Source organism: Cynocephalus volans, chromosome X (genome assembly GCF_027409185.1).
Source record: "Cynocephalus volans isolate mCynVol1 chromosome X, mCynVol1.pri, whole genome shotgun sequence".
Taxonomy (NCBI): Eukaryota; Metazoa; Chordata; class Mammalia; order Dermoptera; family Cynocephalidae; genus Cynocephalus; species Cynocephalus volans.
This window is the reverse complement of record NC_084478.1, coordinates 80,598,011-80,610,769: the sequence shown is the minus strand read 5'-3', so window position 1 is coordinate 80,610,769 and position 12,759 is coordinate 80,598,011. Positions and strand designations below refer to the sequence as shown.

At 52.2% G+C, this 12,759-nt stretch overlaps 1 protein-coding gene across 1 annotated transcript; it reads right to left on the bottom strand.

The window, feature by feature from the left end:
• Positions 1–5,725: 5,725 nt before the first annotated feature.
• On the bottom strand, positions 5,726–9,165 carry LOC134368070 (uncharacterized protein CXorf49 homolog). Its single transcript, XM_063084673.1, has 3 exons — positions 7,906–9,165; positions 7,198–7,354; positions 5,726–5,766 (listed from the first exon to the last, which is right to left on the bottom strand). The coding sequence occupies exons 1-3, from the start codon at positions 9,163–9,165 to the stop codon at positions 5,726–5,728; spliced, it is 1,458 nt and encodes a 485-aa protein (XP_062940743.1).
• Positions 9,166–12,759: the final 3,594 nt, after the last annotated feature.

Below are 12,759 nucleotides of genomic sequence, written 5' to 3'. Positions count from 1 at the left end.
TTAAAAACTCAAGAAGTCTGCAAAATATCTAGAGTCATATTGCAGTAAAACATGACTGTCCAAGCTCTGTTTCTGGGGACCAGGAAGTCCAGTGGCTCTGAATCTTTTTTGGGCTATAGGACCTGTATTAGTCTTGTCACATTGCCCTAACAAATACCACAGGCTGGGTGGCTTAAACAACAGAAATTTACTTTTTCACAGTTCTGGACACTAGAAGTCCAAGATCAAGGTGCAAGCAAATTTGATTCTTGGTGAAGACCCTCCTCCTGACTTGGAAATGGCCACCTTCTTGCTGTGTACTCACATGGCAGAGAGAAAGTGAGCTCTAGTGTCTCTTCTTATAAGGACACCAGTCCTATTGGATTAGGGCCCTGCCCTCATTTAACCCTAATTACCTCCCTAAAGGTCCTGTCTCTAAGTACAGTCACATTTGGGGGTTAGGGCTTCAACATATGAATTTTGGGTAGACACAATTCAGTCCACAACAGGACCCCTTTGAGAATCTGAGGAAAGCTCTGTACACTCTACACAGGAGACTACATACATCACTCCCCACAACATGGCACATGATTTCAGGAAGTTCATGGACACCAGGTTGAGAACCACTGTTCCAGGCCACCTTCCTCTTTTCACAGATGTAAAAATGGAGGTTCAAAAAGGGGAAGTGATTTTCAGCAGGTTACGAGAGAGCCAGGTCATCTAGTGCTTGCCCTACTGTGTCACTACAGCTGTGGCTAATGTCTGGAATCCTGCTCACAGCACCAATTGTCTAGCTCTTAATCCTATTCGTGATGCCAATTGTAAAGCTACTCGACCATGACTATGCCAGTTGTCTGGCTCTTTTACCTGCTGGTAATTCTGCACTGACTGGGCTGATTGTTGAGCTAGGGCTGGGTCTGGAGCTCCCAGACCCCTCAAGCCCATTCACAGACTGGGTCACAAACCCTTCACATGCCAGGCTGGGTCCCCAGACCCCTCAGACACCAGGCTGGGTCACCAGACCCCTTACACACAGGTCTGTGAGCTAGGTAACAGTCCAAAAGGTCCTTGGAGCCATAGGTTGGAAAGCATGGCTGCATGGGGCACACGCCCGAGGCCAATGCCCACCCACCTGCTTCACTAAAACTCTCTCTCTCTCTGAAGAACACAAGAATAGCAACAAAACTAAAAAGATACATTGGCGTGCATACGCACTAACTACACACACACACACACAAACACACACACACACACACACACACACACACACATTTGCTTACAATGGATGTGCTAAAACCACACCCAACAGGCCCTGAGGTGAGGGTCCTGACCAAACCATTCTATTATCCCAACACCTACCTTACTCTGCCATCTGCTAGGCCTGTAAAGAACTTACGATAACAAGAGACAACCATCTTGGGTGACCCCAGAGCACCACAGGTCCTGTGGACGGGGTAAAAGGGACAGCTGCTTCTTCACCTGGGGTGCTCACATGGGTTAATCAGGCTCTAGCTGTAAGTTACAGCAAATGGGATAGACTTCAGTGCTTAGAACTAATCAAGAGATTGGGAAGAAGCTGCACCAAATTTGATATCAATCCACACGAGGCCTGAGTATGAGGAGATGGAGGGGCTTCTGCCCTGCTGAAGGACAAAATGGAGACTGAAGAGGCACAGGCTTGAACTATCTAGTAGCCTTGACATAGTACTGCCCCTCCACATCTCAGATTCCTCACTTGTACACTGCCCAGGAGTTGGCCTATTAGATTTCTCCAGGAGTTCTTCTAGCTCTAATATTCTATGCTTCTATGATTCTAGGGCAGGAATCATGGAGGAAAAAAAAAAAATCAGTTGAGACATTTAGGTCCTAGAATTATGGGTAAAATCATTTTTTCCCCCAAAATGTCTTCTAATGGTTTAATAGAATTAGCAAAAAAGAAAATATAGTTTAAAGGGAGGAAAATTCCCTATTAAGAATCTAAGAAGACCCTTTAAATAAGTAGTCATTCAAAGTAAAGTTTCAATATAAATGGTTTCTTTATTTCTGCTTCATAGCCATCCTTAAATAAGAAAGGTGACTTAATAGTAGCTGGACTTCTAAATAATGGGGTCAGAGAATGAAGTAGTAATTATAATGGGAAATACAATTTATCTTTAGATAGAGGGGATGGCCCCAGAGAATCATTTTTATTCCATTTCATCAATTGATGAAATAAATAACCACAGCATTCTTCCTACTTGACCCTATTCGTGCCACCAACCAGTGTGGAGACTTTAATTGTGTCAGCTGGGGAGCAGACAAGAAAAAAAAAATCAGGGGAAATTCACTGTAGGCTGAAGCGTGACTTTTCAGGAAAATTGTTTTAGCTTTACTCCCCATAAACAATAAGGCCTTGAAGGGCTGCGCACACCCACTTGCTGTTTCTCTGCCTGTCAGGGCCCCACGCCTAGTCTAGCACATCAGTGGTCTCACTTTCTGCCTGGGGAGAAGAAAGAGGAAGAAAAGAGTTGTTGGGGAAGCAGGGGAAGGCTGGTGTGAAGACAGAAATGTCAAACAGGCAAATGAGATGCAGCCCATCAAAACAACAATCACCACCACCACTGCCTTTATTGGCACAAATAACCCCTTCAGTCTCAGCAGCTATAGTAAAGAAAAGGACAAACTCGAAAGACATGAAATCAGGGGCAGCCGTCACGTACTTCCCAACAAATAGCCCAAACGGCACTGCCCTCCCCTGTCAAATGAATGTATTACAACACAGGCACACCTTTTGGATTTCTTTTGACCTTTATTTCTTTTTTTCCGGTTCTTGGTCCTCCACTTCTGAAAATAAGTGGATGGGGAGGTGGCAAAATCTCCTCTGAGAAATTGTAACTAAGTACAATCTTTCTGTGGGTTTCCAACTCAAAATCACAATTGAATTCTGAATGAAAATGGAATAGTCATAAAAAATAGAGAATGATAATGCAATTAGGTAAGCATCGTTCCTATTATTTTAAGTAAATTCTATGAGTATTTGAAAATAAAGCTATTACTATAAATTAAACGGTTATAAAATTCTCACAGTATGTTTACGGGGATGTTATTTCCCTTAGCACTATTTTTTTTCTCCTTTTATGGTGAAATGTAACATACAGAAAGGAAGAATCACAATATACATGCATCGTTAAATAAACGATTATCAAGTGCACCTCTATGGAAACACCCCTTTGGGTCACAGAAAACACCACCGGCATCCCCCAACTCTCCTGGAGTGTCCCTGCCTGATCTCGATCCATTTCTCCTCCAAGAGGAAACCCACATCCTTGCTTTTGTGGTCATCCTTTCCTTGCTTTTCCCTATCGTCTTATCATTCTAAATATGCATTCTTTTTTTGTTTGTTTGTTTTGTTTTAATCAAGATGACCGGTAAGGGGATCCTAAGCACTAGGCTCTCCCAAGTGAGCGAACTGGCCATCCCTATACAGGGATCCGAACCTGTGGCCTTGGTGTTATCAGCACCACACATTCCCAAGTGAGCCATGGGCCAGCCTTAAATATGCATTCTTCAATGATGTAGGTTAGTGTTGCTTGTTATTTAACGTTAGATAACTGGGGCTGGCCCGTGGCTCTGAGGTCTGTGATTGTCCTGCCACATGCATGATGATCTGTCTCCCTGAGCTCATACTCGGGGCCTGAAAGGGAGACAGTGACAATATGGGGGAAGGGTGGTACCAAGGCTGGCCAATTTTCTAAGTGCAGTCCCTCTTTCCCACTTTCCATCCTCGCTGCACCCATACTAACTGTGTCTTGATTAACTCAGGTCGTGGCAGTCTCCCGTGGGAGCTCCCTGCTTCAAAGATGAGGCATGTCCCAGCTACTGCGAGATAACCAGCCTTCACATTATCATTCCACCCACACACACCAGATTTTTGAGACATCATATTCATCCCACAGTAGGATCAAGGGCCTACTCCAGTGACTCCATGAGAGCCCTGACTCCATCATTGGGTCTGGTGACTCCCACGTCATCACACTCCATGCCCTCCTATGCTTTCGAACTTGAAAAACACCTCCTGCAAAAGGTACATCCCGCCCTCGCTTTTGCTCATTCAGTCTCAGGGATTCTTGAGCACTGCCTCTACTCCCTTTACTCGCGGAATCAGGCATACACACCCAAAAACCTTGAGAGATCTATCTTCACTTGTCCCCTCTCTGGCTATAAACACCCAGTCTCTCGGGAATGGGAGCTGGCAGAACCTACAGTCACCTCACTCGAACACGAATCTGTCCCTCTGAGTCTCCAGCCCACCCAGCCTTGGATCCTGGCTGAAGGAAAGAGGCGATCCCAACTGTCAGTGGGGGTGAAATCAGAACACGGAGCTGAGGCAAAATCTCGTGTGACCCAAAGACAGTCTGCAAGATTGAGCTGGGACACAGAAAGAGCATGTCCGGGAAAATCTGTCATGGGGGTGGTCGAACGGTATTTGATGGGGAATATCTCCCCAAGAACATTCAGACCCATCACCAACACTTGCCCTAGAAACTAAGTGGCCATTTTCAAATCAGGGGTATGGGGCCGATCAGCTGGAGAAGGGGTGGTGAGTTGGCTAGGACATGAAGGATGTGGAAGCTCTGATCACTAGACCATCCACTCTAGCTGCCAGCAGGCAGTGTCCCCCAGGTTGGCCCAGAGGCACCTGAACAGACTCATTTCCCCTACCTTCAACCCAGAGACTAACCTGCTCTTTTCTTTCCCGTTCCCGGTGCCTTCCATTTGGTTCCACCACCCACCGGGATGTGACTTCTGCCTCTACCCCTCTACTGAAAGTGAGGAGAGAGAACTGACAGGATTTGGTTTCAAAGGTAAGGGCCAAAGAGGAATGGAGGATGACGAGCGGGTTTCTCGCCGAGTTGTCCGGGTGCATGGTGGCACCAGAGGGAGATAATGAATCCACAAAGAAGACTGGGCCTGGCAAGGGGGAAAATGAGCTCAGTTGTGCTCTTTAATTCCCGTTGAAATGACCATGCACGAAAGGCCACCAGCGTAAAGCCATGGGACAGATCAAGGATGCTCGTGACAAAAAAGAAGGGTGAGAGGGGAGAATTGGGACAGTGAGCCAAATGAGGAAAGGTAAGACGGTAAACTGGAGCTCTGGAAGGGTGTCGTTTCGTTAGTGCCCGCTGAAGGGGCGGGGGAATAGCGGTGAAGAATGGGAACTAGGAGGAGATTAGAAGGGAACGTGAATAGGGCCTGCAGGGGAAAGCGACTGGCCAGGCAGAGCCCGCACAGAACCTAGACACAGGGCACTCTGGTGAGCCTGAGTGCAGGGCTCCTGCTCAGAGGCTGGCCCTCCTCCCTGCAGGGAGAAGGCCCACCACAGAATGCCAGGGGGTACTGTTCTTAAAATACTCTGAACTGGAGCAACTCCCCACCCCACTCCACCCCACCCCAGCGCCACCCCCCAGAGAGACGGCAGACCACAGAGCATGAGAGGTACTTTAATTTGAAACTGCTGTGAACTGGGGTGGGGAGAGGGCAAAAACAGGGGAAGACAGACAGCCCCTGTTCTGAAGAAGAACCGGAGGGAAGCAGCTTGGCCACAGCTCCTGGGCTCCAAAGATATCAGCTGCTTGTCTTGTACGAAGAGGCTGGGTCCAACCTGTCAAACAGCAGAGTCAGGGACGGGCCACAAGCCAGGGCCAGCCCACAGCCCTCCTAAGTAACCAGGATTGTGGGAAGGGGTATGGTATGTGTAACACTCACCTCAAAGGGCCTGGAACTTGTCAGCGAGGGACTGCATGGCCGCTGAAACAGAGAGGCACAACCGGGTGGGCACTCCAGACATACGGATATAGAAATCCTCCCCTCTGCCCCCGTGGGGAGCCACCTAGCCCCGCAACCTGAAACCCCTCCAGCCCCTGACCAAACAGCGCTGGGACTGACTCACCCACCCATCGCCTGAGCGAACTCGTTTCAAAAAACGAATAAGCAAATGAACAAACGGCAACAACAAAAACCAGAGAAGACGTACCAAGCAGCAGTTAAAGGGAAAATGAAGGCGGCATCTCTAAATGTCCCAAGAGAAGGAGCTCTCTGGGCCTCGTTGGCAAAGTGAACAAGGAGTTCTGACAGTACACTTCCATTTGTGCACATCCCTAGCTTGTACGTGCACAGAAGGCTCCAGGGCCAGGCCCGCTTGGTTCTCCTCCCCACAGGAATGTCGAGCCCAGTGATGCCACCTGCACCTGCAGCCCACCCCATGCCCGGCACCTGCACTAAGACCCCGTGGTCTGCCCTTGCCCCAGCCGGGGCTTTGTCATACCGAGTTGCTCTTTAAGGTCATCTATTTCTTGCTGTAGCACCCGACACTAGCCCAGCAGACAGCAGAGAAAGAGAAACGATTAGTGATATTCTGGCCTCCACTCTCCTCGCCCTCCCTCTCTCCCCCGCGCCCTTGCCTCCCCTGCATCGCACACCTCAGTGGCTAGACCGGCATGGAATCCTCAATGGAAAGGAGGTGCCCTCTCTCCGTAGGGTGCGGGATGGGGAAGGGGGGGAGGACACGTAAGTCAGCTTAACCTGGACACAGATCCCACCATCTACTTTGGACGTGCATTTCTACAAGCCAGAGAAAGCATTACCCGAGGGCAGCCCTGTGCTGCAGGTGGTTGCTGCTGCCTTTCCGGTCTTGGGGGAAGGACAGGTGGCTCCTGGTCACCTGAAAGAGAACGCAAAATCCAGTTTCCAAGCCTCCCTGTGAGGTGGAAAGGGCCTAGCGGCGCCCAGAGTGAGGCAGCATCGCCCTCTGCTGGCAACAGGTTGCCCCTGCTCTGCCCAGCACCTCAGACCCTTTCTCTGGGGCCTGCCTTCCCTGTTCCCCAGTGTCAGCCCATCTGCCACTGTGGCCCCCTGGGACTGTGGCTCTGGGTTGGACGCTAGCAGAGCTGCAGACACAGCCAGCCCCTGGAGGGAGCAATGTGGCTGAACAGGACTTAACAGAAAACGCTCTGTTCTGCCAAAAGTCTACTTCTGGAGTTGGGGTTTGGGGCACTGCTACAAATCACCCCCACCCCCACAAACCCCACTCAGAGGACGAATGACCCTGTTTCCTGTGGGAGAGCTGCCTGGTTGGCAGGGAAGCCCGGGAGCAAGGCTGAGCCCACAGAGGTGACAGAGCCAGAGGTCTCCCTCCCAGACCCCTCTCCCCTCCCCTCGTATCAAACCCACAAGACTCACCCAAGGGTGCAAGGCCTCTGGGCGTGCCGCCTCCCTGGCGCAGGGCCAAGGGCTCTGAGTTTCCTGGAGCCTGGGGGGCTCGGGCACTGTAGCCACTACTGCTGAATTCTCCACGATGCACGCACAGGCAAGACGGCCCCAAACTGGGTGTCGGAAACTGAAACAAAAATCTCAGCTGAGTTGGGCGTGGGTGTGCGTAGGGGCTTGGGTGAGGTGGAGGACCAGGAGGGGAATTGGGAGGCTAGTCTCACTAGCTCTCTTTCCCTCAGTCAGCCCCAGGCCAGGAGGCAGAGCTGATCCAGGGACAACAGTGAGAGTACTGAGAAAGTCCAGGCCCCCTGCAAGGCAGGCTTGGGGAACAGCTAGGAAGGAGGAATCAGGAGGCCGATGAGTCTAGACACCCGAAGCTTCGCAGCCCAAACCTTAAGGGGTTGCGTGACCCAAATAAGCAGCCCGCCCTGCTTCCCATCAAAGCCCCTCTCTGGGGAGGAGGCAGGAAACGGGCGAAGTGGAGAACAGTGCCTGGCACATACTAGGTGCTCTCTTGATGTTTGCCCCCACTTGAAGGACCACGATTTGGTATCCTGTTGACCGTGGGCTCCCTCCCAGTGAGGACTCCTGGGCAAGGGACAGAGGGAGCACGGCTCAAGATGTGTGTGCTGGGGGAAGGGGAAGGGCGGGGAGAGAGGAGGAGGATGGCCTACTCACTTGGACCTTTGGGACTGGATCTCTGTTTGGGTCATTATTTTCTCGGGCCACAGGCTGGGACTCCCTTGTTCTCCTCACCGCAGATTTCTTCCTAGTCCTGCTGTGCTTGGGCTGTTTGGGTCCCGAAAGGAACAAGGAGTCTCTCTTGGACCTCCCAAGTAGCGGAACACCAGAGATCGGGGGGAAGGTGGCTGGCTCCGGGGGAGCTGCCAAGAGTCTCTGCCCCCATGAAGGAAAGGCTCTCCCCAGGGCAACTGTTGAGGCACCCCTTGGGGATTTCTTCTCCTGGGCCACCTTCTTCTTAGGAGTGGCCCGGGGCAGGCCCCCTGCAGCAGCTGCAGCTGCTCGTGCTGCTGCGTAGCTGGGCCTGCTTCCTCCCTTCCCCCAGACCACACTTGGCATCTTCTTGGGGGAAGAGATGTCCAGCTCGCCAACGGCCTGCCTCTCCATGGTCGAAGTGAGTCCGCGGGGGGCAGAGGTCAGGAAAGAGCCCGGCCTGAGAAGGAAATCCTTCCTGATCTGGAACTTCGAGTGTCTGGGTGTGTCGCCAGGTTCCTCGGGGCTGCTGGACTTGTCTTGGCCGCCTTCTTTGGGGCAAATGCTCACTCTCATCAGCTGTACCTCACTGAACTCATCTGACGACTCGGGGTCGGAAGGCTGCCCGACCAGACCCTCCGCGGAGGGCCGCTGGAGATCCACGCTGACGTTCAGCCGACTTTCGGTGCCCCTTTTCGGGCTGCCCCAGGCCCGGCCTCCCTTGCGCCCACCGAGGTGGAGAGGGGCGGCAGAAGCCTGCTGCGCTTCTCCACAGCCGGAGGCAAGCGCGCCTCGAACACTGGGGCCTGCCTCTAGGTCCGCCCAGATGGTGGACACTTCAGCGGCGCAGCTTTCTGGGGTCGGGTGTCTCCGGACGCGCCGGGTACCGCGGTCGGTCAGCTGCTGCGCGGTGGCCGCCGATTCGTCAGCAAGGTGGGACGCGTAGTCCAGAGCGTCCCCCTTCTCGTCGGCCGGGGAGCCGGGCCGGCCTTTCAGGACCCAAAGCACCGGCCCTCCCGCCTCCAGCTCTCCCTCCTCGGACACGGAGTCCTCGGGGTCTGGGAGGCCGCCCTCGCCCTCGCCGCTGCACGGTGCCCCCAAATCAAGGCCTAGTCCGGGCCCCTGCGGGGCTGTGGGGCTGGCCGGGCAGGCGCCGGACGGCTCCCCGCCGCCCTCAGGGACGAAACCGGCTCCCCAAACAGACACCTCGTCGGGGGAGCTCATGTCGCCGGTCCGCGAAGCCTGGGTCGAAGAGAGACGGCCGCCTCCTCAGGGCCGGCGAGCCAGGCCGCGCGTCGTCACCACAGGGGCCACACGAGATCGCCTCAAACACCGCGCGGCTTTGGCTCGCGCCTCGGCCGCCCCGCCGCAGCCTTCTCATTGGTCCGCCCGCCACCAACCAGCGCGTCTCTTGTTGGGCTGCCCCTCAAGGCCCTAGCCAATAGGGACGAGGGCGCTTGGGCGGTGCGGAAGCCGGTCGTTTCGCTGGGCCATCCGCAGCCAGTCTGGGGGTGGTGTCCCAGTGTCGGGGCTCTCTTCCCACCTCTTCCTGTCCCTCCAGTGCCTCTGGCCAGGCATCTCCTTTCCAATGAGAGCCACATCTCTCAGCCTCAGTTTCCCATTCCCATCGGTAAAGCGGGAGAAATAACAGCACCTAACTCGGGCTGGTGAGGATTAAATGTAATGACGGATGGGAAGCACACAGAGTAGAAAGGATTTGCGAGCCTCTATTCCACAGCAAGGCTCACCACCCCATAGGAAAATGGGCAAGGATGCCCACGGTCAGTAATCAGAGGTCGGCGTATTTTGTTTTCGTAAAGGGCCAGATAGCAAATGTTTTAGGATTTCAGGCTGTGCCGTCTCCGCCGCAAGTGCTCGATTCCTCTAGGTAACCAAATCCACGCGTGGCTGCGTGCCCGTGAGAGTTTACTGGCAGGCCGTGTTGGCGGTTTGGCAGGTCGGAGTTTGCCCACCTCTCCCAGAATCCCCCACCCGAGTTAATTCAAAGAAGTGGGAACCCCAGTGGCCAACGACACCGCAAAAGATGCTCACCATCGCTGATCCCGAAGATGCAAACGAAAATCACGAATCGATGTTCACATGCCAGGTTTACAGAAATTAAAGAGCTTAATCATTCCAAGGGTCGGAGAGGCTATGAGTGAACCAGTGCTTTTGCTCACTGCTGGGGGTGGGGGTGGGGGTGCGGGGGTGGGGGCGCCGTTTGTGGAGGGGGAGGGGGGCGGATTTGGCAGGATCCGTGAACTGCAAATTATACATTTACTATGAGCCTGGCACTCTTCTAAGCACTGTAGATAAACATCAGTTCCTTCCCAGGACAGTCCTAAGTTGAAGTACCCGTTATTACCGCCTTCTTAGAGGCCAGGAAACAGGCACAGAGAGGCTCATTGACCCGCCCAAGGTCACTGGGCTTGTTGGTATCCGGGGCAGTATGGAAATCAAGCAGTCTGGACCTAGATTCCGTGCTGGGAGCTGAGACTCTTAAAACTGAAAAACGCCCAGTTCCCTCAATGACCTGGAGGACCTGCCCGGTACATCTTCCGGAGAAACGCTGGTAGGTCTAGTGTGCAAGGACACATGAACAAGGATATTGGTGAAGGGAAAATCTGGGAAGGCTCTAAATTCCCATCAGTAAAGGAGTGGACGAATACAATGTGGCGTATGCAGCCAGTACATTAAAACTCAGCAGTCCTAAGGAAGCCAGGGGGTTGTTAACACATTTCAAAAGCATTCTTGTGACTACATGCAGCGAGTTGCAGAACAATGCATAGCTTTGGATACACATTTGTAAACTGAAAACCCCATGCCAATCACACATGTCCTTTGTAACCGTGTGGGTTTTTTGTTTGCTTTGTTTTGTTTTAATTTTTTCTTTGTCGATATACAATGTGGTTGATTATTGTGGCCCATCACCGAAACCTCCCTCCCTCCTCCCTCCCCTCCCTCCCACCCAACAATGTCCTTTCTGTTTGCTTGTTGTATCAACTTCAAGGAATTGTAGTTGTTATATCTTCTTCGCCCCCCCACCCCCGGCTTTTGTGTGTGTGTGTGTGTGTGTGATTTTATTTATTTATTTTTAGCTCCCACCAATAAGTGAGAACATGTGGTATTTCTCTTTCTGTGCCTGACTCGTTTCACTTAATATAATTCTCTCAAGGTCCATCCATGTTGTTGCAAATGGCAGTATTTCATTCGTTTTTATAGCTGAGTAGTATTCCATTGTGTAGATGTACCACATTTTCCGTATCCACTCATCCGATGATGGACATTTGGGCTGGTTCCAACTCTTGGCTATTGTAAAGAGTGCTGCGATGAACATTGGGGAACAGGTATACCTTCGAACTTGATGATTTCCATTCCTCTGGGTATATTCCCAGCATTGAGAGGCCTGGAAAGGACACACAACAAAGGCTTCACAGTGGCAGAGGGGCGCCAATTTTCTGTTATATTTTCCCCAAAACTGCCAGTTCCCAGCTGCCCTGAGCTGAGCAGTCCTGGTATCTGAGGAGTGGTCCCTTCCGTGGTTTTTAAGGCCCTGGAGTGTTACAGTTTCCCTTGCTTGCCACCCAACCCTCACTCCAGCAGCCTTTCACACCCTCCTTCATTTTCATTCCTTCCGCACCTTCCTTCCTCTCTTTCCCCCTCATACTCACCTGTCTTTCCGTTGCCTCTTCGCCATACATCCCACTCTGGCTGATCTCTATTAGAGGCCTACAGTGTCCGAAGGCCTCTTGCCTGTGTAAAGTCAAATGACCGATTTTTCTTGGTCTGCACCTGAGAAGCCTACCCTGCTGGAGAAGGTTGCAGAGCAGGGCAGAGTGGGTCCTCTAGAAATCTGTGATCGTGCACCTGAAGCGGGCCCTCCACAAATCCTGCCTGTGTCTGCATAACTTCCTCTCCCAGTCCCCACGAACACTTTTAAAGACATGGTGTACTGTTTCAGATGTGCCAAAAGGGATAACAAAAGGTACAGCAAAATCTTCTATACCCACCACCCGTCTTAAGAAACATTACCCATCGCTTCTAGCTGAAGCCCCCAGTGTACCTCTCCTCATTACCGTTCCCTTCCTCCTTCCCTCTCCCATACAGCAAATCCTAGAACTGTTTCAACCTTCTCTGCTCTCTTCATCCCTGCCACTCTCCCAGCCTCTCTTCCTGCGTCCTATAGGTCTTCAGTGGTGGTATCAATCTCTGCCAATGCCTCTGCCCCCACCACGATCCAATATCTTCATTGACTTCATTTCTTGGCCTGGGTGGGGGCCAGTGTCAGGGATTCCACACGGCCTTCCCCACCATGATGTCTCTTACTCTACAGGCCAATGACCCAACATGGGAGTTACTACTTCAGTGCCAAGTGTATCACTTACAATGATGAACTTGTGTATGGGAGAAAGGACCATTGTGGTTAGTCCTGGGACCCAGTGGCTCACTGTTCCCAACTGTTTTTATTGACAGGTCCCCATCATGACACCTTGGGCCTCCGGGACCAGTGTCACCTCTGGCCCTGTTTCCAATAGTCCTAGAAATGTCTGGCTGTCTCCCTTTCTCTAGGGTCCAGTCACCTGAGTAAAATGGCAGTCAATCTCTTTAGGTAAGGACCGCAGAATGGTAACAGTATATCCTCACCACCTTGTTTCTGAGTCCTTTTTTCTCAGGACTCATCCACCTCTTCAGTCAGTGGGGTCAGTCTGAAAGTAGTCCAGGAGCAGGAACTGAGCAAGGGATCGTGACTTTTTACTGAGATGACCACCCTCCTGCTCCTCCATTCTTGCCTTTTTCTGGCTGTAGTTGTGCCTAGGG

Coding starts and splice junctions, on each gene's coding strand:
- LOC134368070 (XM_063084673.1), bottom strand. CDS start 9,165: ATGAGCTCCCCCGACGAGGTGTCTGTTTGGGGAGCCGGTTTCGTCCCT. Junction 7,355..7,905: donor ATCCAGTCCCAAAGGTCCAA/GTGAGTAGGCCA, acceptor TTTTTGTTTCAG/TTTCCGACACCCAGTTTGGG. Junction 5,767..7,197: donor CAGAGGCCTTGCACCCTTGG/GTGAGTCTTGTG, acceptor TCTCTGTTTCAG/CGGCCATGCAGTCCCTCGCT.